Genomic DNA, 23,868 nt, shown 5'->3' with positions numbered 1-23,868 from the left:
CGTTTGAATCTTTGTTTACAAAATCACATACGTCCTTTTGAATAAGTACCCGAGAGTGTTTGTTTTCCTCAGGGGGAGAAGGCGGAGCACTGAATCCCTACCCCAACATGTGCGACATCTGGATTTGGTTCTAAACTGTAAACAACAGTGTTAATTCTCTACCACCTTTTTGTTATGGCGAGGCAATTTTTATGCACACTTTTGTTTTCGATATTTTATCAAAATTAAACACTCAATCATGCAGCAATATAACGATGTGATATGCTTGAGATACCTGCTTGATTATAGAGACTCGAAAAATAATTTATTTGCAGTAACTAACCGAATATAAAAATGTTCACATTAACGATTGCGCCCTAACACCGGTTCTAAGCTTCGATGCAGAGTACACGAGCTTTTTCGCCAGTGACAGGCGTATGAGGCCCTTGGTTTTCCTTTTATAGACTTATGCAGGGGTTCATCGAATTCACTCACCCGATGGATTTTGACATTTGAGCGGGTCGTCTTCTCGAACAAAAGTTCATTTTGCGTTCATTATGCGACCCGCTCAAACGTCATAATTTCTTGGGGGAGTTCATTTTGCGTTAGTCTATGGTCCAATGCACCGAATGAACACAATGACGTTTGAGACGGGCGCTGTTTACTAAAAATGAACACTTGCATGAACTCGATGAATGAAAAAGTATTCATTCTTAGTAAACAGCGCCCGTCTCAAACGTCAATGATGAACTCGGTGCATTGGACCATTGGCGAATGAATAATAATTGCATCTTTGAATTTTTTGTTTTATAAATCATTGAAAACGAACTTACCATGTTTTGTAATGATTGATTTATTCACCTTCCCTGGAAAATATTACACCAAATTTTATGGAAAACTTGTGCTTTAATAAAAGCGAATAACGAATAAATAAAACTTACCGGAGCTAACAGCCGTCTTCGAATATAAACAAACGACGAAGCACAACAAGAAAACAAACACAAATTTTGTCATTAGATTGTTTAAATATTACGTAACAGCTATTTATGCTTCATTGGCACCTCACCTCCTCTCTTCTCTACACGCTATTGCGAGAAAAGAGAAAAATTCTAATTTTGCGGAGCAAAGAAGAAGAAGCAGACTGAGTGTCGGAAACTTCAAAATGTCATGCACTGTACGAAAAGTGTTGATATTTCTTGATACCAAGAATATTCGAGAAATCTAAAATGTTTTAAAATCACATAAATATATGACCAAATGCCTTCAAAGTATCATAAAACTTGTTAAAAAAATTTAGCGGCATGTAACACTCGTTTAAAGTTGAATGTTCTCCTTGAATTTAATAATCAACATTCACACCGAAAAAATAAACCAAAAAATTTTACCGTGCAACAAGTGATTTGACGTTTGCGGAACAGCTTTCCGACAGTCGACCGTCGGACCCCTGTTCGAATTTTTCAATCTTCTCGCAATAATCTGAAACAACCCTGATGTGGCCGGGTCGTTTGTACACTCAGAAATAAAAGAATTCGCTTTTAGATTAAAATTTAACTTATGATGGCATTTTTGTAACTTAAACTATCAATAGCGAGATCAATAGATTAAAGTTTATGCTATCTGAAATTAAAAATTAATCTATAGGTAATCATCGATTACCTAAAGTTAGGTAGTGGTGGTTATCAAGAATTATCGTTAAAAATTACCGATTTCGGTCGTTTATTTTTACCTAAAAATAGGTTTTGGATGTTTGTTTTGGTTATGCTACGTTTAGACCAGGGATTGAACTTATCATTTCATTATCATTTAGTATTCAGCCAACAACTCATTCCAGAGGCGGAATTTCGAAAAGTGTTGTATGGCAGACTTCTAGCGCTGATTCCCCACTACAACTTTGTCTAAGGGTACATTGCTCTATGTATAATATTCACCGCGGGAAACGCTAGTATCATTTTATATACTAAATGATAATAACACTTATTATCATTTAGTATATTGAGTATTCCTAGCGTTTCACGCTGTTAATATTATACATAGAGCAATTTACCCTTAGACAAAGTTGTAGAGGGGAATCAGCGCTAGCAGTCTGCCATACAACACTTTTCGGAATTCTCCCTCTGTAATGAGTTATTGGCTGAATACTAAATGATAATGAAATGATAAGTTCAATCCCTGGTTTAGACAAGGCAAGTGAATTGAGCAAGTCGCTTGAATCGGACGCGATTGGAACGTGTAAACACCTTAATTCATTTCACTTGAATGAAAAGAAAGTTGAACATGTTCAACTTTTGGCAAGTCAATCGAATTCAACTGAGTTGTTCAATTCACTTGCCCTGTCAAAACGTAGCATTACGCAAAAACGTTGAAAATGACCGATTATTCGGTTATTATTTAATGTTTTGTTTAAAAAAAAACAGATTAATATACACTAATAAAAATCCACACTTTTTTATTGGCAAAAATCTAAAGAAATTTACAAATAAATTTTATGTGTGCGTTAATAACCACCCGCTATAGGAGAATCCACATAAAGGTTATTAGTTAATACCGGTTACGTGTGTTTCCACATATACGTTATGCAAATTCACATCTTATCTACACGGTTAGAAAAAAGTACCTAATTTTATATAAATTACGTATATTTTACTTATGATTAAGTAAATTTTACTTAATATCAAGAAAAAGTTACCTATTTTTGGGTTCTCAAACTGAACCCCCGATTTGAGTGAAAAGTACCTAATATAAGGTCTAACCGTGAAGCGTGTAAATACCGATTTTTTGCAAGGATCTGGCCACCCTGCGTTGAAGCCCTTGCAGCCGAGAAAACATTTTGTCAGGCTTTATTTTTCTGTCATTATTTACGAAAAAATAACGAGAAAAACAAATCGAGGTTGCTTTCTGTGAAAACTAAAATTTGTAGTTTATTTAGTTTATTTAGGATCTAAATTTATTTAGGCAGAAAAATCTGCTTCAATAACTCCTAAGCTGATGGATATCGTACCGGAGTCGTGCCGGCTGTGCCTGTCGGCCAGCGAACCAACTAATCCCATCTATGAACGTCTCACTCTGGCGGAAATCACAGAGCTCTTGCACGATGCATTGGGTATACAGGTTTGTGAATATTTTATAATTATACCTAGAATAAAGAGAAAAATAAAAAGATTCCTAATAAACATTTCCTGAATTATTGTAGATCTCTAATTCAGAGGAGTATGCAAATATCTGTAACGGATGTGAAATGAAGGCTAAACTTATGTACACCATCTGCAACGAGTTCCGACAGGCGGATAAGCTGTTCTGTTCCTTTCTGGAGTAAGTACATATGAATACAGACTATAGATTGGTATACCAATCATATCATTTGTGGTTTATGCATTGGCGTAACTACAGGGGGGCTAGGGGGGGCTATAGCCCCACCTAGAACCAAGTTAGCCCCTCTAGAATTGTTACTACTTTACATAAGTATTGCACATATCTAGCTTTCTGATTATATATGGACACGGCCGTGTAAAAAAAATCGTGTAAAAACAGAATCGGATGTATCTCTTTTAAAATATTGTTTCGCCTTGTAATATTCAGAAACACCTTTTAATCCAGAAATTGAATTGGGATTCAAGGAGGTGGCAGAATTGACCAAAACGTTATTTCGGTCAATCATAAAAATTCTTACAGAGTCGCAGTTGTCCATAGTAGAGAATCTGAGAGCATTTTTAATGTCTATTCTTAATGTTTAATATAGCATGATTAACAAACATTTATTTGAAGATCCGGAGCACCCAGTTATATCATTATTTTATGACTCACAGTCATACCAATCTCCTTAGTCTTACCGAATCATATATTTACTCGGTACTGGTGCTCTATGCCTGGAATGCAGCCCTACAACAGATCGATGCATCAAATAAATTTCTAGTACTTGGATCGTAATAGGTATATTGCCGAAGAGGTTGCGATTCCAGCTGAATATTCTTGACAAAGGAAAGTCATTATGTGTTCTCAGTAAAAGCGTTCTTATAGTTATGTGTCTCTGTCTCAGAGAATTAAATCCGCCTGTGTATTGCAAACTTCCGCGATCTTCTTATCGGAAAACCTATGCTGCATAGTGAAAAAAAAAAAACACTTAACCACCAACAGCACACCTCTTTTCTTTTCGTTTCATAGAGTAGCAGGCATTAAACATTCATTCTAGAATGCCCCGTTTCAATTAACTCTGGTTGACAAGCTGCAAACAATTTGTTCCATTCTCGGCTTCTGTCAAAATTTTACACCAACTTTATTTGCGGAATCTAGTAACCACGTTATCGCAAAATTATTGAGTTAATTTACGTTAAATTATCGAACTCCGATAATTATTTAGTTGATTCATCATTATCGTAGCAACCGATAACGTTGATCACAATCAACTTTATCGGCAATAACGATAAATTAACGATTAACAACCCTGTATGCGACGTTGTTTTTCGGCAGTATTTAGTATTTCTATTACAGTAGAATGTTTAGAGTTGGTTACCCCCTGGTGACAACATAAAAAATTGATTAACTATCAAAAAGACACAGGGTCTTAAGATTGCGATGAATTTCTAACAAGTCAAGACAAAATTTTCAAAACGACTTATCTGCTTTTGTAAACAAAGATTCAAACGACGATTTGACGAATCTGATAGCTCTCCCACGCAAACCAACACCATCAACAGGTAGCGGAATCCTTCTCCTACCTATTGATGGTGTTGGTTTGCGTGGGTGAGCTATCAGATTCGTCAAATCGTCGTTTAAATCTTTGTTTACAAAAGCAGATAAGTCGTTTTGAAAATTTTGTCTTGAAGTCTTGATTTGGCAATGGAATTTTATATTGTGCCTTGCAACAAAAGGAGAACTTTCGTGATCATTTTCCAAAGCTCTCAAAGATGTGGAAAATTTATCTGCAGTACAAATAGCACGTATTATCAAAGTATTTATTGCCACAATTCACCATATATTTTTTTAAATAACCGTATTTTAAAAAATATCAAAGTAGCTTTTTTTCTGGAGGTTTGTTTTTCTTAGGCGATTATCTGGCGCTCATTTTGTGTTGCGATCAAAAATAAGCGGAGGTAGTAGATTTTTTTTATGAGCGGTATAATAACAAGTAATCAATCCTTTAGGATTTTTAAGGTTGCCTAGAGCCTTGTGAGTATTTTTTACTGAAGTGTGCGTTTGATATCTTGCTTTCTGAAATAATCCTTTAAGTATCTCAGAATCCATGACTTAACTAACTCGTGTTTTGAAGGGCAAACCATTCTATACAACTCAACACTAAAGCTATACACAACTGTCGTTTTTATTATCTCATGCATTATCTTTGCGAAGCAGCAAAGCTGAAATAAAATGACAGTTCTGCGTTGCTTCCGTATTTAGTGGTGTGCCCTTGAAAACACAAATAGATTTAAATTTGGATTCCGGGAGGCTTGTTCTTAGAAATGCATGGCATTTTTGAAGAGATTGTCATAAAAACCTTCCGATAATGTGGTATCCAAGTACAACGGTTCGCTGCTATTTCCCAAAATCCTACTAGGTTTCATGAGATTCGAAAACAGCTCGACAAATCCTAATGTTTCAAGGAGAGGTAACTAAAATGTGAATGAGAAAGGACTTAAAATTCCTTTGAATGGATATATAAAACAGCCTTCTTTCGCTTTGCAAAGCTCCTGTTTTACATATCAAAGTTTTTGGGAAACCTACACAACATTTCTAGATTTTTATGTTGTTGTAACTACACTCTCTGAATTCCAGTGAGTGACGCATGTGAAGTCAACAGCATGTAATCGTTAAGCAATGATAAACGTTCTGATGAGAAGTGTTTAAGACAGCAAGCCGTTCACTACTTTTTAATATGACTCCCCTCCGAAATGCCAAACGTTTTATTAGTTGTTACACATATCAGGGTCACTGGATGTGTTGAAAACGCTGTCTGGTAGGTCAACTTCCCAAGTAGCACACATGTTGTACAGTAGTTTTTGTAACCCATAGTTTGGGTCATATTTGAGTTGCTACAACCAAACCAGACTGAATTATGTTGTGGACAGCGTTGAGAGTAAAAGATAACTTTTCTGTGTGTGACTTGAATAGAACAATTAGAAAAAAAGTTAGCCCCCCCTAGATTTTTTCCTTAGTTACGCCCATGGGTTTATGGCATCATACCGCCCAGTCTGCATTCTCAGATTTTGATTGGTAGTGCAGTCAAGCAGAGGCCATTTTCATCAGATATAATGATGTGAGATCTCTTCTCGGCAATACTTTTCTGATGCGTTCCCTGTGATGAGTCGAAGCTACGGTTAAAACTAGCTTGAATGGACTTGAAAAAAAAATATAGCCCCGGGACATCCTGGCTACAATCTGGCGATGGGCTAAGCAGTAGGATGTCAATAGTACTGAGTAGAAGTTTATAATAAAAAATAAATATTAAAATTAAAAAAATCAAAAAAGTCCTCGGATTTGTTAAAGAATGTTTTCAAAATCCTCAAAATAATTATAAAATTATTATCCGAATTTTATTTTGTTGCCCCCTCAAAATATTATTTTTTCTGAATAAGATGGGCATATCAGCCATATTATTTTTTGGCAAAAAAAAATCCGAGGGGGGGGGACAAAATAGATTTTAAATAATTCCTAATTTCCGGCCTAATTCAAGCAGCATCAAGACACAAGTGTGAAAGTCGTATATTAATAAAAAGCGAAATAAACATAAAGCAAACATTGGTCGCTAAGGAAACACTAGTGGTAATTTTTTATCGATTTCAATATAAAAAACCCGACTTAATCCACCTACAGTGAACGCAACCCTTCTTACACTTTTGAATGGTTGTGTGTGCCCAGTGCATATTACAATTTCTATGCATATGACCTTCAATTGAATATAAAATAACTGATATTATCATGCTTTTATCGATTTCAAAATAAAAAACCCGACTTAATCCACCTACAGTGAATGGAACCCTTCTTACACTTTTGAAAGGTTATGGGTGCACTATTTATTATAATTTCTATGCATAAATATGAACTTTCATTGGATAACAAATAAAATAAAAAAAAGCTCAAAATAATTTTCTTATTAAAATAAATGAGGTTTTTATGCTCGAAAAAAAATTCGAATTTTTAGTTGGTAAATTTTGTTCAAATTTCAGAGATAGCAGTAGGATCCAATATCCGATTGAAAAAATGCATTTCATGGCAATATTTTAGCTCCCGCTTGTAGTTAAGAGAGCTCAATCAGTAAGCAAACTATTGAGATCTTGAAGTGGCACTATCTTGTAACATACACATTTTATATCTAGTTCTTTGATCTTTTTTTTTTTAACCATTTCATTTATTTGGTAGGCTCAGTCGTGTGTGACATTTTGCGGAGCCGCAATTCTTAAGTATGATATCTTTATAATTTGTATCATCTTATCATTAACAGTTAGTAGGGAAGGGACATAGACCATAATACTCGTGGTGACTCAAGGTTATATTTTACTTAATTCAGGATGGACGGGGTAAGGATTTGGATTTAGGTTATTCCAGCTGCTCATCCGGGCGTTTGCGTTGAAGACGGTTTTGCATGGCGTCGTGCTCGATTTTGATTCAGCAGGGAGCATCTTCTGGATGGCCAGGGCTTCGTGGTACACGGAACAGAAAAACAGAATCGAACAAGAGACAAAAAACTGAGAAAGAGATAAACACGGGCATTAGACTTTGATATCAGCCGAGCAAAGAAAGGCATAGATGGACTGCACATAAAGCACATCGCGATCTCCCAAAACACCTCTTATTTCCTGTAGGGTTGTTTACCTCGGGCCACAAGGGTATCCAATAGTTGCTCTCTGGAGGCGTCATTCTCCGAGCAGAACCAAACTACGTGATCGATGTCATCGTAACCGGCTCCGCACCTACATAAGTTGCTTTCGACAAGGTTTATTCTGTAGAGATGTGCGTTTAGTGAATAGTGATTGGACATAAGCCTTGACATCACGCGAATGAAGCCTCGACTCAAGTCCTCACCACCGTTAATGTGACCAATTCATTTGCCAATTTTGAAGAGTACTCTGACGGACTAATGGGAAAAACTCGTTATTCGAGATTTGTCTATCATAAACTTCACCTTCCTGTGCGCCCACCTTTGCTAGCGTGTCCGCTTTCTCATTGCCATAGATTAGGCAATGGGATAGGATTACGCATCTGCTCTCTTATTTTTGTAAAAAAGTAAGATGCGTGCTTAACTGGTTTCATCGACCGGAGTGCCTCGATAGAACTAAGACTATCCGAGAAGATGAAATAATGGTCTACGGGCTGATCGGAAACAATCCCCAAAGCGAAGTTAATTGCTGCCAGCTCAGCAACATAAACCGAACACGGTTCCTGAAGTTTTCGGAAGGTGGTTGAATTTACATTGAAGACACCGAAGCCAGTGGATCCGTTGATGCGAGAACCATCAGTGAAATATCTGTTGTTGCAATTGACATGTTCATACTTTTCAGAAAAAAATGGAGGGAATAGATATTTGTCGAAGATGATCTGGTATTCCTTGAATAGCGTGTTTCATGGACAGATCGTATTCAATGGAGGAACTGTCGTTGATGAAGTTAACTCGAGGTGGATTATAACATGGAAGACACAGATCTGACGATATGTAGTTGAGGTAGACCCTCAGGAATCTTGACTGACGAATCAGTTCAAGCATATTATCGAAATTTTCTAAGACAAGTGTGTTACTTGTCCCACATTTGATCAGTATTCTAAGTGAGAGTTCCCAGTAACGGTGCTTTAAAGGAGTGACTCCAGCAAGCACCTCCAGGCTCATGTTATGCGTTGAATGCATACACCCGAGAGCAATACGCAAACAACGATATTGAATACGTTCCAATTTAATTAGGTGGCAATCAGCTGCTGAGAGGAAGCAGAAAGAGCCGTACTCTAAAACAGAGAGAATAGTCGTTCTATAGAGTTTGATGAGGTCTTCCGGGTGAGCACCCCACCACGTTCCGGATATAGAACGTAGAAAATGTATTCTTTTCCGGCATTTATCTATCAAATAATCATCGATCCCTAAATGTCTGGCCCAAACAGTCAGATTATCTAGGGTACTTTGCAATGGTCCTTGCAAGACAGCTGCACATGGACCTCTTAGAGAGATCACGGCATCATCTGCAAGTTGTCTGAGCGTGCATTGTTCTTCCAAACAATTGTCAATATCTTTAACATAGAAATTATAAAGCAAGGGACTTAAACATGATCCTTGGAGAAGGCCAATGTAGCTATTTCTGGAAGTTGTCAGGGTGCCGAGAGTAAAATTCATATGTTTAACTGTTCCGACAGTACAGTACTTCATATGTTCCGACAGTACTTCTATGGAAACTGAATCAAAAGCGCCCTTAATATCCAAGAATACTGAAGCCAGTTGTTCCTTGTGCGCATAGGCCAGCTGTATATCTGGAGAGAGCAACGCCAGGCAATCATTTGTTCCTTTACCTTTTCGAAAACCAAACTGAGTATTTGAAAGCAATGCATTTTTTTCGACCCAATGGTCGATTCTTGAAAGAATCATTTTCTCCAATAATTTTCTCATGCATGATAGCATGGCAATCGGTCGGTACGAATAGTGATCAGACGCTGGTTTCCCAGACTTTTGAATAGCTATTACTTTCACCTGTCGCCATTCTGGGGGTACGATGTTGTACTCCATGAAACAGTTGTACAGGTCAAGTAATCGTCTTTTAGCGATATCATGGAGGTTTTTCAGAAGGTTGAATTTAATGTTATCGCATCCCGGGGAAGAATTATTCGATGAAAGAAGAGACATAGATAGTTCCAGCATTGAAAATGGCCCACCCAAAGAACCGGGATCCTGCTGGTACGGAATCTGGACAGACCTTTTTTGCGAAGTTGAATATCCATCGATTGGAGTATTCTTCACTCTCGTTGGTGGAAATGCGGTTCCGCATGTTGCGGGCCGTTTTCCAAAGTGTTGTCATTGAGGTTTCTCGTGATAGTCCCTCGACAAAACGTCGCCAGTAGCTACGTTTTTTAGCCTTGAGAAGATTTTTGAGCTTTCTTTCAAGCCTCAAATACTCTTCGAAAAGCTCAGACCTTCCGTGTTTACGGAAAGCCTTGAAGGCATCAGATTTCTCGGAATACAACTTAGTACATTCATCATCCCATCCAGGAGTGGCTGGTCTTCTTATGACAGATGTACTTGGAACGCGTCGTTTCTGAGCTTCTAGTGCGCTTTTATGAATCAATTCGGTAAGGAATCGATACTCATCCAGTGGAGGAAGAATATCAGTTGATTCAATACCAATTTTTACCGCCGATGCAAATTTTTGCCAGTCAATGTTTTTCGTGAGGTCGAAAGGAACATTTACTGGCACTGATCGTTGATAGCCACTTTTCAGTTCTTTGATCTGAGTTGATAGGTATGCGATTATGGTAATAGTAAAAGGGAAAAAAAATCTAGTTTTATAAAAATATTATTTAATATTTTTACAAATAAAATAATTCAAGCAGCATCAAGACACAAGTGTGAAAGTCGTATATTAATAGGAAGCGAAATAAACATAAAACAAACATTGGTCGCTAAGGAAACGCTAGCGATAATTTTTTATCGTCTTCAATATAAAAAAAGTGATATTTATGGATTTTTTTAAATTTTCAATAAAAATGCTCAAAGGCTGCAGATTTGACTTGCAACCAAGCCCGCTGATTTGCAACCGTTGAAGCCCGAAAGAGTTCAAATCGAACCATAGATGGCTGAGATATTGATGTGGCAATTTTTTATTAGTTTTCTAAAAATATGCCTCATGTTCGTACTTCACAGATATCTCGGAAGCTAAATGTCCGATTACAAAAACATTTTAAAGCGTTCAATGGCAAAGACATAGCTTTCGTTTAAAGATAAAATCATGCAAATCGGTTCACAGACAGCTGAGATCTTGATGTGACATTATTTTGCCAATGTTGAGAACAAAATACGTCTAATGCTTTATGTTCGTATTTCACAGATATCTCTGGAACCCAATATCTGACTGGAAAAAAAATTAATGGGTGCTATCGCGAAGCCATAGCTTTCGTACAAAAATGAAAGCATGCAAATCGGATCACAGACGGTTGAGATCATTATGTGGCATTATTTTGTTAGTTTTCTGAAAATGCACTTAAGATTCGTATTTCACGAACATCTCTGAAATTAAATGTCCGATTGCAAAAATGCCAAAGGCATAGCTTTCGTTTAAAGATAAAATCATGCAAATCGGTTCACAGACGGCTGAGATCTAGATGTGACATTTTTGTAACGCACACACGCCACACGCACATACGCACACGCGCACACACACACACACACACACACACACACACACACACACACACACACACACACACACACACACTCACGCACATACATACACATGCTCAGTTCGTCGAGCTGAGTTGATTGGTATATATAACTTGGGTCTCCGAGTCTCGGATAAAAAGTCGATTTTTCAAGTGATCTTAATACCCTTCTTAGGGTGTAAGAAGGGTAAAAAAGGGATTTTTCTGGAAATTTAAAATTTTTTAAAAAATACAATAAGACTGCAGATTTGATTTGCCGCCTTAAATGGCAATATTACAGCTTCTGTTTAAGCCCAAAAGAGTTCAAATCGGGTCATAGACGGCTAAGATATTGGTGTGACCATTCTTCATTAGTAGTCTGAAAATATGTCTCATATTCGTATTTCACAGATATCTCTGAAACCGAATTTCCGATTGCAGAAAAAAATTAATGGGTCCAATAACAAAAACATAGCTTTCGTTTAAAGATAAAATCGCACAAATCGGTCCAAGGACGACTGAGATCTTGATGGGACGTATTTTACCAATGTGTGAAGTTGATACGTCTAATGCTTTATGTTCGTATTTCAGAGATATCTCCGGAACCCAATGTCTAATTGCAAAAACAAAATACAATGGGTTCAATGGCAAAGTCATAGCTTTCGTTTAAGGATAAAATCATGCAAATTGGTTAACAGAAGGCTGAGATATTCATGTGACATTATTTTGTTAGTTTTCTGAAAATACACTTCATGTTTGTATTTCTCACATATCTCTGGAACCAAATGTCCGATTGCAAAAAAAAAATTAAACTCGTACAATGACAAAGTCATAGCTTTCGTTTAGTGTTAAAATCGTGCAAATCGGTCCACGGACGGCTGAGATCTTGATGTGACATTTTTGTAACGCACACACATACGCACACATACACACACACACACACACACACACACATACATACATGTGCTCAGTTCGTCGAGCTGAGTTGATTGGTATATACGGCTTGGGTCTCCGAGCCTCGGATAAAAAGTCGGTTTTTCAAGCGATTTTTATACCCTTCTTAGGATGTAAGAAGGGTAAAAAGGGATTTCCTTGGATTTTTTTAAAATTTTCAATAAAAATACACAAAGGCTGCAGATTTGATTTGCAACCGTTGAAGCCCGAAAGAGTTCAAATCGAACCATATATCTATAGATGGCTGAGATATTGATGTGGCAATTTTTTATTAGTTTTCTAAAAATTAGCCTCATGTTCGTAATTCACAGATATCTCTGAAACCGAATATCCGATTGCAAAAAAACAATACGTTCAATGGCAAAGGCATAGCTATCGTTTGAAGAAAGAATTGTGCAAAACGGTCCACAGACAACTGAGAACATGATGTGACATTATTTTGCCAATGCTGTGAACAAAATACGTCTAATGCTTTATGTTGGTATTTCACAGATATCTCCGGAACCCAATATCTGATTCAAACAAAAAATTAATGGGTTCTATCGCGAAGCCATAGCTTTCGTTTAAAAATGAAAGCGTGCAAATCGGATCACAGACGGCTGAGATCATTAAGTGACATTATTTTGTTAGTTTTCTAAAAATGCACTTAAGATTCGTATTTCACGAATATTTATTTATTTATCATCAGACTAAGGCCGGAGTGGCCTGTGCTGCACATAAAAGACTTCTCCATTCAGCTCGGTTCATGGCTGCACTTCGCCAACCACGCAGTCTGCGGAGAGTCCGCAAGTCGTCCTCCACCTGATCAATCCACCTTGTCCGCTGTGCACCTCGCCTTCTTGTTCCCGTCGGATCGTTGTCGAGAACCATTTTTACCGGATTACTGTCCGACATTCTGGCTACGTGCCCGCCCCACCGCAGTCTTCCGATTTTCGCGGTGTGAACGATGGATGGTTCTCCCAACAGCTGATGCAACTCGTGGTTCATTCGCCTCCTCCACGTACCGTCCGCCATCTGCAACCCACCATAGATGGTACGCAACACTTTCCTTTCGAAAACTCCCAGTGCGCGTTGGTCCTCCACGAGCATCGTCCAGGTCTCGTGTCCGTAGAGAACTACCGGTCTTATAAGCGTTTTGTAGATAGTCAGTTTGGTATGGCGGCGAACTCTATTCGATCGAAGCGTCTTGTGGAGTCCAAAGTACGTACGATGTCCAGCCACTATGCGTCTCCGAATTTCTCTGCTGGTATCGTTATCGGCGGTCACCAGTGAGCCCAAGTACACGAATTCTTCAACCACCTCGATTTCGTCACCACCGATAGAAACTCGTGGTGGGTGGCTCACATTGACCTCTCTTGAGCCTCTTCCTATCATGTACTTCGTCTTCGACGTGTTGATGACTAGTCCAATCCGTTTAGCTTCGCTTTTCAGTCTGATGTAGACTTCCTCCATCCTCTCAAAGTTACGTGCCATGATATCAATGTCGTCGGCGAAACCAAATAACTGGACGGACTTCGTGAAAATCGTACCACTCGTGTCAATCCCTGCCCTTCGTATTACTCCCTCCAAAGCGATGTTGAATAGCAGACACGAAAGACCATCACCTTGCCGTAACCCTCACGGGTTTCGAAGGGACTCGAGAATGCCCCTGAAACTCGAACTACGCACATCACCCGATCCATCGTCGCCTTGATCAACCGTATCAGTTTATCCGGAAATCCGTTTTCGTGCATTAGCTGCCATAGCTGGTCCCGATCGATTGTATCATATGCGGCTTTGAAGTCGATAAATAGATGATGTGTGGGCACGTTGTATTCGCGGCATTTCTGCAATACCTGACGTATGGCGAACACCTGGTCTGTGGTAGAGCGTTCACCCATAAATCCCGCCTGGTACTGCCCCACGAACTCTCTTGCAATTGGTATTAGTCGACGGCATAAAATTTGGGAGAGTACCTTGTAGGCGGCGTTCAGCAATGTGATTGCGCGGTAGTTGCTACAATCAAGCTTATCGCCCTTTTTGTAGATGGGACACACGACACCTTCCATCCACTCCTGCGGCAGAACCTCATCCTCCCTAACCTTGGTAATCACCCAGTGCAGCGCTCTAGCCAGTGCTTCACCACCGTGTTTAAACAGCTCTCCTGGTAGTTGGTCAACTCCAGGGGCTTTGTTGTTTTTCAGCCGGCCGATCTCCTCCTGGATTTCCTGGAGATTCGGAGCCGGAAGTCGCATGTCCTGCGCGCGTGCTCCTAGGTTCATTACCATACCGCCACCGTTGTCTGCCATATCGCCATTCAGGTGCTCTTCGTAGTGCTGCCGCCACCTTTGGATCACCTCACGCTCGTTCGTAAGAAGGTTCCCGTTTATGTCCTTACACATATCGGGCTGTGGCACGTGGCCCTTACGTGAACGGTTCAACTTCTCATAGAACTTTCGTGCGTTATTAGCGCGGTACAGTTCCTCCGTCTCTTCACGGTCTCGATCTTCCTGCTGGCGCTTTTTCCTCCGGAAAATCGAGTTTTGTCTGTTCCGCGCCCGTTTGTATCGTGCCTCGTTCGCCCTCGTGCGGTGTTGCAGCAATCTCGCCCATGCTGCATTCTTCTCCTCAACTAACTGCTCACATTCGCCGTCATACCAGTCGTTTCTCTGATCCGGAGCCACCGTGCCTAGTGCAGCGGTTGCGGTGCTTCCAATGGCGGATCGAATATCTCTCCAGCCATCTTCAACAGATGCTGCACCTAGCTGCTCTTCCGTTGGGAGTGCCACTTCCAGCTGCTGCGCGTAGTCTTGGGCTAGTCTACCGTCTTGTAGCCGCCCAATGTTAAGCCGCGGCGGACGACTACGACGCGTGTTGATCACCGTCGAGAGTTTTGAGCGCAGACATACTGCGACGAGGTAGTGGTCGGATTCAATATTCGCACTGCGGTAAGTGCGTACGTTCGTGATGTCGGAGAAGAATTTACCGTCGATTAGAACGTGGTCGATTTGGTTTTCCGTTACTTGATTAGGTGATTTCCATGTGGCCTTGTGGGTATTCTTATGGGGGAAGAAAGTGCTACGGACTACCATTCCGCGGGAGGCTGCAAAGTTTATGCATCGTTGGCCGTTGTCGTTCGATACGGTATGCAGACTATCCGGTCCGATGACCGGTCTATACATTTCCTCCCTTCCTACCTGAGCGTTCATGTCACCGATGACGATTTTGACGTCCCGCAGTGGGCATCCATCGTATGTCTGCTCCAGCTGCGCATAGACCTCAGCTTGCACATCCTTGCGTTGATTGGCTGCCACCCAATCACGCGTTGGCGCATTTTTCCCAGCACTATGAAGCCGGTTCCCAGCTCGTTGGTGGTGCCACAGCTTTGATAGAAGGTAGCCGCTCGATGCCCGCTTTTCCACACTTTCTGTCCTGTCCAGCAGATTTCCTGCAGCGCTACGACATCGAAGTTGCGGGGATGTAATTCATCGTAGATTATCCTATCGCAACCTGCGAAGCCTGGCGACTTGCAGTTCCATGTTCCAAGCTTCCAATCGTGATCCTTTATTCGTCGCCTAGGTCGTTGCCGATTGTATCGAGTCGTATTATCTTCTATGTTGTTCGTAATAGTTGTTTTTAAAGGCGGCTTATTGGGCCTGCGCAAACCTCCTGTCTCGTCGGAGGGCCGTCGTGTCAGGGCTGTTTAGCGTCCCACCTAACACCAGGACTTGGGCTTGTGCGCTTTGAGCGGCACACGGTCGCTTTGGCGGAGCCTACTTGCGGATACATGCAGCTTTTTATAGAGGTTTAACAGGGCCCACTGTCAAACCCCACCACATCCTAGGCAGGCGCCACAACTCGCAGATGGCCTGGGGAGGGATCGTCAAGCCCTTGGACATAGTCCCTGCTACCCCCATTTCACGAATATCTCTGATACTAAATGCCCGAATGCAAAAAAAAATCTATGCGTTTAATGGCAAAGGCATAGCTTTCGTTTAAAGATAAAATCATGCAAATCGATTCACAGATGGCTGAGATCTTGATGTGACATTATTTTGCACTTAATGTTCGTATTTCTTAACTATCTCGGAAACTAAATGTCCGATTGCAAAAAAAATCAATGCGTTCAAGGGCAAAGGCATAGCTTTCGTTTAAAGATAAAATCATGCAAATCGGTTCACAGACGGCTGAGATCTAGATGTGACATTTTTTGTAACGCACACACGCACATACACACACATACATACATATGCTCAGTTCGTCGAGCTGAGTTGATTAGAGGTCGTTCAACAATGCTGTCACAGGTTTTAGGGGGGAGGGGGTCTAAGATTTTGTGACACTGCATATACTAGGTATACAAAAAAGCGTGACAGAGGGGGGAGGGGGGGTCTAGTAATCTCAAAAAGTAGTGGACGTCATATTTGAATCGTCCCTTAGTATATATGACTTTGGTCTCCGAGTCTCGGATAAAAAGTCGATTTTTCAAGTGATCTTAATACCCTTCTTAGGGTGTAAGAAGGGTAAAACGAGAAACGTGGCGCCAGTCTTATTTTGTTATGTTTCAATTTAAAGAATCATAATAAAACATATAATATATTGTAATGATGGTATAATAACAATCTTAATCTCGTCTCGATTATGTTTACAAATAGATAAGGAATAGGCGTGATGAAGCTTTATTCTGCCACTGAACAGTAAATCCTATAGCTAACTTATAACTGATCATTAGTACATTATAGAAATAGAGTTAGTTTGGAAACTTGTTAGAAATGACAATAAAATAGACTAAATGCACAAACAGTTTCTACAAGACATATTGACACAGAACAAAAACTATGAAAAACCAATAACTTAGGCAAACCTTTACCTTCTGACCATAAAGACAAGAATAACATCATACAGATCAATCTATATGATTAAGAATGATAAAATGGGAGAAAAAAAACTGTAAATATAATGTCTTTTGCCTAATGTCAATGTCTTTTGAGCCAGTTCAACAGTGTCTTAATAAACGACATGATTCTTGTACGGCTGGAGACCTGCTTCAAAAGTTATTAAATTATCACTTTTATGAACCGGGGATTGAAAACTTTCTTATAGGGTTTCTTACCCCATTCCCGGCCTAACATGCATGCGACTGCATTATTTAATTGATATTTATGACAGGAAGCAACTTTTCCTTAATTTCGTGTGCCGTGCAATACTGCACTGGGGCTCACTTCTGCTTAAAAATAGCTTTTCTTGGTAAACATCGTTTGGAAAAGCTTTTATTTGATTTAAATTAACGAGGTTCAGCACTAATTTCAGTCATAGCGATTTCATTTCCGGCCCACTTCCAAACCGGTTCCCGGCCTAAGCAAAATCAATCTCTCAACACCTTACTCTCATTCTCTCTCGGGACGGTAGAAAATACGACGTAAACAAAAATAAGCACGTTCAACGTCGACATGATGCCAGATGGTATTATAAATAATAATTTTTATTTGGTTGAAAAGATATATTCACTCATCCAAATTACTTCCAAAGGCTTAAAAACTATATTTTTGTCACTTTTTGAAATCGAGAGAATTACAAATAACATGATACGGTCAACTAATTAGATAGTTTTCCTATAAACGTTGAGAGATTTTGTTCATACTAAAAAAGACTCTTGGCCTTCTGGCAGCACGGTGCGGCTAGAAGTTCTTAGGCCGAGGTGAATTTTTGTTCGGTTTGAGGATACATTCTGAAATGTATTCTAATATGTTTATATTAGTTCTAGTGAAACAAACAAATAGAAAACATTAAAGTGCGTGAGTTTAGAATTATTGTGTGGTGATTAACAGCTTCAAGCAATGATTGTATCGAGAACTGTGACGATTTTCAGGTAGGTGTTTATATGAAAATACCGTTTTGTAAAAGTGGAAAGATTCACTCCGGCTCAGTGCTGTAGCAACAGAGAGTGGTTGTTCGGAATGCACATTTTTATTTTCTATAATTGGACCAGTTAGGAGTGAAATAAATTGTTGAAAAATATTGAGTATTGTGCGAAATAAATGGGAGACTTTTTTAAAATTATCAACCATAAACCTACGGCTTCCAAAAAGTGTAAATCCTTAGTTTTCTGTGCAGTGAGCCGGGAATCGGGTCCATAGGCCCAAGTAGTGATTTACCATATTTGTAAAAAAATACTTCCGATTCAGTTTCTACGATGTAGCATTTGACAACATGTTCCGACAAAACTGCTTAGATAGATTTTGAGCTCCCATATTGAGGCTCTGTCTCAATTGGATAATTAAACTGAAATTAAACTTAAAAGTGACATTTCAATAATTATCAAATAACCCTGCTCGCAGAGCAAGATTACTTTTGACAGATATCGAATCATTTTCCATCGATGTCCTATTGGAATTGCTGGGTAGCACCAGCCATTCTTATAACGGGGTGATTTTTTAATTTTCGAACTGCCACTTTTAAGTTTAATTCTCCAAATGAGACAGACCTGACAATAAACATTTAAATAACATGAAAGCTGACAAAATGATTTAACTCTGCCAATAAAATGACAAAAATGACTTGAAAATATTACGAAGTTAGTTAGCATTAGAAAACTGCATCCAATCGAGCAAGAGCTGGCAAGCAGCCAAAACTTGAACAAATTTTGAATGCATTTTACATTTCTTTTCTATAGTATCTAGGGAGCGAGACCATTTCGGCAGCACCCCCTATTCCCGTCCGCAACGTTAATAACTCGACCGCGTTCCAACCAAATGGATTGATTTTTTGTACATTACTAGATATGGACAAAAACTAAGCATGTACTAAAAAATAAGTAATTCGGTTGTAATGCACACGAGTAATGAAGGTTGTGGACGGGAATAGGGGGTGCTGCCCAAGTGGTTCTCTACCCTATAGTATATCTATTCTATAGTATAGTATCTATATTTTCTATAGTAATGGGATGGATTCTTTTTTTTTACACGAGGGATGCGTTCCGTTTTTCAGTTCAAAATCTGAAAATCCGTGTAAAAAAAGTTTTATGATTTCTCGACGAATCTTGCAAAATGTTTGGCCGTGTAAAAAAAACCGTGTAAAAACAGAAACGGCTGTATATGCAAATCAATGATGAATTATGAAATGAAATTGCAGGGTTGATCCTGATATATTTATTTTCCGCGCCAAATCCGCGCGATCCTGATCTGAATTCCAAGCAATTACACGTTAAATGTCGATTTTTGTATAACAATTTATTGAACGTCTTCTCCAAGTTTTTTTTTACAATATTACTGATTTCAAATATGATTTTAAACTGCAACATATGGTTGTATCAAAATGCTAATAGGACTAATAAAACTGCAGTAAGAATTACATCCCTTCTAAATGGCCTTATTCACCACTAGAAGTACTAAATCTATGGGAACAAGAACTAAACAGTCAAAACAATTTGCATAAGTACCGCGTTTTGGATTAGATGATGGCTTTGGCAAGTTTTGTTCCATATTGTCAGTGTTTTTTTGTTGATAGAACTTTCTAAAATTCGGCACAAGGTACGTTGAATACAAATGAATGTTTAGGCCAGATTTGATCCTAATTGATTAAGGATAAACGTGGCAAATATTAAAAAATCTGCCAACACCGCAATTTCTTTTGAAGTAATTAATTATGCAGCTTTGTTGTAGTTATTGATCACAAGACAAACTTGCGTAGATATCAAGCAATTAGACAATAAAGCTCAGTTTTTTAAACAAAACTTCTGTAAAACAAATATTTGAATTCATATCGAGAAACAAATCTCTCGCTTAGTTTCATAGGGGCGTAACTGTATTGATTTCTCTTCATCGTTTTTTTTCTTCAGTTAATAACTGAACTAAATTAAAAGTCACAACCACGATTGTTGCTTCTGGTATAATCTGCAACTATCCTTTATCACCCCGAACCATAACATCTGAGGTAAACTATTGAAATTCGCTACATTGATGAGAAGAAAATATCGATGAAGCGAAATCGATCAATTCAGTTACGCCCTTATGAAACAAAGTGCGAGAAATAATACAGAATCTAACATAGTTGCTCAAGCTCTGTTGATGTTTCTATCAGAATCAAGCGTAAATTCCTTCAGCGCTCAATTCCTGAGCGCTGAACTTTCCAATAGTCGGTCTAAACTCCTCCTCTTGGCCAACCTGAGCGTTCAAATCTCTTATGACGATTTTGACGTCGTGGCTTGGGCAGCTGTCGTACTCACGTTCCAGCTGCGCGTAGAATGCGTCCTTATCATCATCAGTGCTTCCGGAGTGTGGGCTATGGACATTGATTATGCTGAAGTTGAAGAACCGGCATATGATCTTCACCTTGCACATTCTTTCATTGATCGGCCACCACCCGATCACGCGCCTTTGCATATCGCCCAACACTATGAAAGCTGTTCCCAGCTCGTGTGTGTTGCCGCAGCTCTGATAGATGGTATGATTACCTCTAAACGTTCGCACCATTGATCCCTTCCAACAAACCTCCTGCAGCGCTACGATGCCGAATCCACGGTTCTTGAGCACATCGGCGAGTATGCGTGTGCTCCCGATGAAGTTGAGAGATTTGCAGTTCCACGAACCGAGTTTCCAATCGCTAGTCCCTTTTCGTCGCAGTGGTCTTCGCCGATGGTTCCGGTCCGTACTCTCTTGTTGATTGTTCGTTGCTTAAGATTTTTTAAAGGCTGGCTTGCAGGGCCTGATACCAAACCCCCTAAATTTCCGGAGGACCATGGTGCACAGTTTCACTTAGAGTCCCTCGCTGGCACTCGGACGATGATCAGCCGCCCCTAACATGGAGAACAGACGCTGTTGTGAGCCGATCCTGACATGGAGAACAGACGCTCAATAAGATTTGCACCTCCGGAGAGGAGCAAACCCCCCCTTCCCTGTCAGCATACGACCATAGTTCCCACCAGGGTTGGTTACCCGATCTTCCCTAAGGTTGCTCGTATCCCGGCCAGCACCGCGGGGAGGTAGGGATAGGAGCTGCTGGGTAAGAGGCTAAGGACCGCGAGATGGGGTCTATTTTATTCCTTCAGGTACGCGAAGTACCAATGGTACGCTTTACCCAGCATTTGCCGTGCCAAATTTATTATTAGTGCATAGTATTTCACCGTATGGTAATGTAAACCGCTTTGAATAAAAGTTTCTTTCTTTGTTAAGTCGTTAAAAACAATAAAACGATGTATATTTACTTTGCACAGCTGAAATATTAAAATAAAAGCTACTTGTAAACTAAATTACAGGACCATTCATACTTGTAAAAGAAACTACAAGCCAACGCTAATAATTTGTACTTGTATTTTCTTTATGCAACAGTTACTTGTAAATTCTGCTAATATTATTAGTGCGCTTTACTTGTAATATTAGACTTGTAAATTAATACTTGTAGAATTATTATGCAACAGAAAACTACAAGTTACAAGCTACTCTACTAATATTATTAGTAAAATTTCGATTATGCTACAGGCCCCTGAGCGTTCAAATCTCCTATGATGATTTTGACGTCGTGGCTTGGGCAGCTGTCGTATTCACGTTCCAGCTGCGCGTAGAATGCGTCCTTATCATCATCAGTGCTTCCGGAGTGTGGGCTTCTTCTTCTTATTGGCATTACATCCCCACACTGGGACAGAGCTGCCTCGCAGCTTAGTGTTCATTAAGCACTTCCACAGTTATTAACTGCGAGGTTTCTAAGCCAAGTTACCATTTTTGCATTCGTATATCATGAGGCTAACACGATGATATTTTTATGCCCAGGGAAGTCGAGACAATTTCCAATCCGAAAATTGCCTAGACCGGCACCGGGAATCGAACCCAGTCACCCTCAGCATGGTTTTGCTTTGTAGCCGCGCGTCTTACCGCACGGCTAAGGAGGCCCCGGAGTGTGGGCTATGGACGTTGATTATGCTGAAGTTGAAGAACCGGCCTTTGATCCTCAACCTGCACATTCTTTCATTGATCGGCCACCACCCGATCACGCGCCTTTGCATATCGCCCATCACTATGAAAGCTGTTCCCAGCTCGTGTGTGTTGCCGTTGCCCTTCCAACAAACCTCCTGCAGCGCCACGATGCCGAATCCACGGTCCTTGAGCACATCGGCGAGTATGCGTGTGCTCCCGATGAAGTTGAGAGATTTGCAGTTCCACGAACCGAGTTTCCAATCGCTAGTCCCTTTTCGTCGCGGTGGTCTTCGCCGATGGTTCCGGTCCGTACTCTCTTATTGATTGTTCGTTGCTTATGTTTTTTGAAGGCTGGCTTGCAGGGCCTGACATCAAACCCCCTAAATTTCCGGTGGACCATTCCTCCTTATTCCCGGTGGACCATGGTGCATAGTTTCACCTAAAGTCCCTCGCTGGCACTCGGACGATGATCAGCCGCCCCTAACATGGAGCACAGACGCTGTTGTGAGCCGATCCTGACATGGAGAAGTAAGATTTGCACCTCCGGAGAGGAGCAACAACCCCCCCCCTCCCTTCCCTGTCAGAATACGGCCAAAGTTCCCACCGGGGTTGGTTACCCGATCTTCCCTAAGGTTACTCGTATCCCGACCAGCACAACGGTGTGGTAGGGACAGGAGTAGCTGGGTAAGAGGCTAAGGACCGCGACATGGGGTCTATTTTATTCTTTTAGGTACGCGAAGTACCAATGGTACGCTTTACCCAGCATTTGCCGTGCCAGTCCCTACACAACCTTCCCGTTTTCTAAATATCATCACAAACCTCTGTCTTCGTCTTCTTAAGAAAAAGAATGGGTGTTCCAAATTTGGTTGAAATCGGGCAAGACCATAGAGAGTTGGGAGTTACACTGAATTGCTCGTTTTATAAAGACAACCCCTTCCCCCTTACCCTCCTTCTTCTACCAATGACAATTACACCCCTTTGTTAGCTTCTCCTTAGGATAGAGAATGTGTGTACCAAATTTGGTTGAAATCGGCACAGGGCTTCAGAAGTTACGCCGAATTGCCCGTTTTCTGAACAATATCTCTCCCTCCAGACCCCTCCCCCTTTTCCAAATTACCCTCCCATACGATCGGTTCCTCATAGTGAATATGTGTACAAAACTTGGTTGAAATCGGTCCTGGGGGTTGGGAGTTACACAGAAATGTTCGTTTTCCAAAGACAACCCCTCCACCTATACCCTCCTCTTCTTCCACTGACAATCCCACCCCCTTTGTTATATTTTACCACCTTTGTTATATTTTCCATAGGATAGAGAATATTTTCCATAGGATAGAACAATGCCGCTGGTAAGGATGGTATCGGAGCTGAGCTCATCAAAATGGGCCCGGAAAAGCTGGCCACTTGCCTGCACAAACTGATAGTCAGAATCTGGGAAACCGAACAGCTACCGGAGGAGTGGAAGGAAGGGGTTATATGCCCCATCTACAAGAAAGGCGACAAACTGGAGTGTGAGAACTTTCGAGCGATCACCATCCTTAATGCCGCCTACAAAGTGATATCCCAGATCATCTTCCGTCGTCTGTCACCATTGGTGAACGAGTTTGTGGGAAGTTATCAAGCCGGCTTCGTTGACGGCCGCTCGACAACGAACCAGATCTTTACTGTACGGCAAATCCTTCAAAAATGCCGTGAATACCAGGTCCCAACGCACCATCTGTTCGTTGATTTCAAG

General features: G+C 40.3%; 2 protein-coding genes across 4 annotated transcripts in view; one reads left to right on the top strand and one right to left on the bottom strand.

The window, feature by feature from the left end:
• Nucleotides 1–1,045, bottom strand: part of LOC134221022 (COMM domain-containing protein 4) — a 161,402-nt gene extending 160,357 nt beyond the window's left edge. The window contains exons 1-2 of the mRNA XM_062700198.1: nt 921–1,045; nt 813–845 (exon numbers count right to left, since the gene is read on the bottom strand). Coding sequence (XP_062556182.1) covers nt 813–815 — 3 coding nt within the window. The 5' untranslated portion in view covers nt 816–845; nt 921–1,045. The remainder of the gene's footprint in view (nt 1–812; nt 846–920) is intronic.
• Nucleotides 1,046–2,792: 1,747 nt separating this feature from the next.
• Nucleotides 2,793–23,868, top strand: part of LOC134221019 (zinc finger protein 182-like) — a 69,822-nt gene continuing 48,746 nt past the window's right edge. For 2 of the 3 annotated variants that reach the window (XM_062700193.1, XM_062700192.1), the window contains exons 1-2: nt 2,795–3,087; nt 3,170–3,288. In XM_062700193.1, the coding sequence (XP_062556177.1) occupies nt 2,965–3,087; nt 3,170–3,288 (242 nt within the window). In that variant the 5' untranslated portion in view covers nt 2,795–2,964. Of the gene's footprint in view, nt 3,088–3,169; nt 3,289–23,868 lie in introns of all 3 variants that reach the window. The other variant, XM_062700194.1, reaches the window with a different exon arrangement.

This window comes from Armigeres subalbatus, chromosome 3 (assembly GCF_024139115.2).
Source record: "Armigeres subalbatus isolate Guangzhou_Male chromosome 3, GZ_Asu_2, whole genome shotgun sequence".
Taxonomy (NCBI): Eukaryota; Metazoa; Arthropoda; class Insecta; order Diptera; family Culicidae; genus Armigeres; species Armigeres subalbatus.
This window is presented reverse-complemented; position numbering and strand designations above follow the sequence as displayed.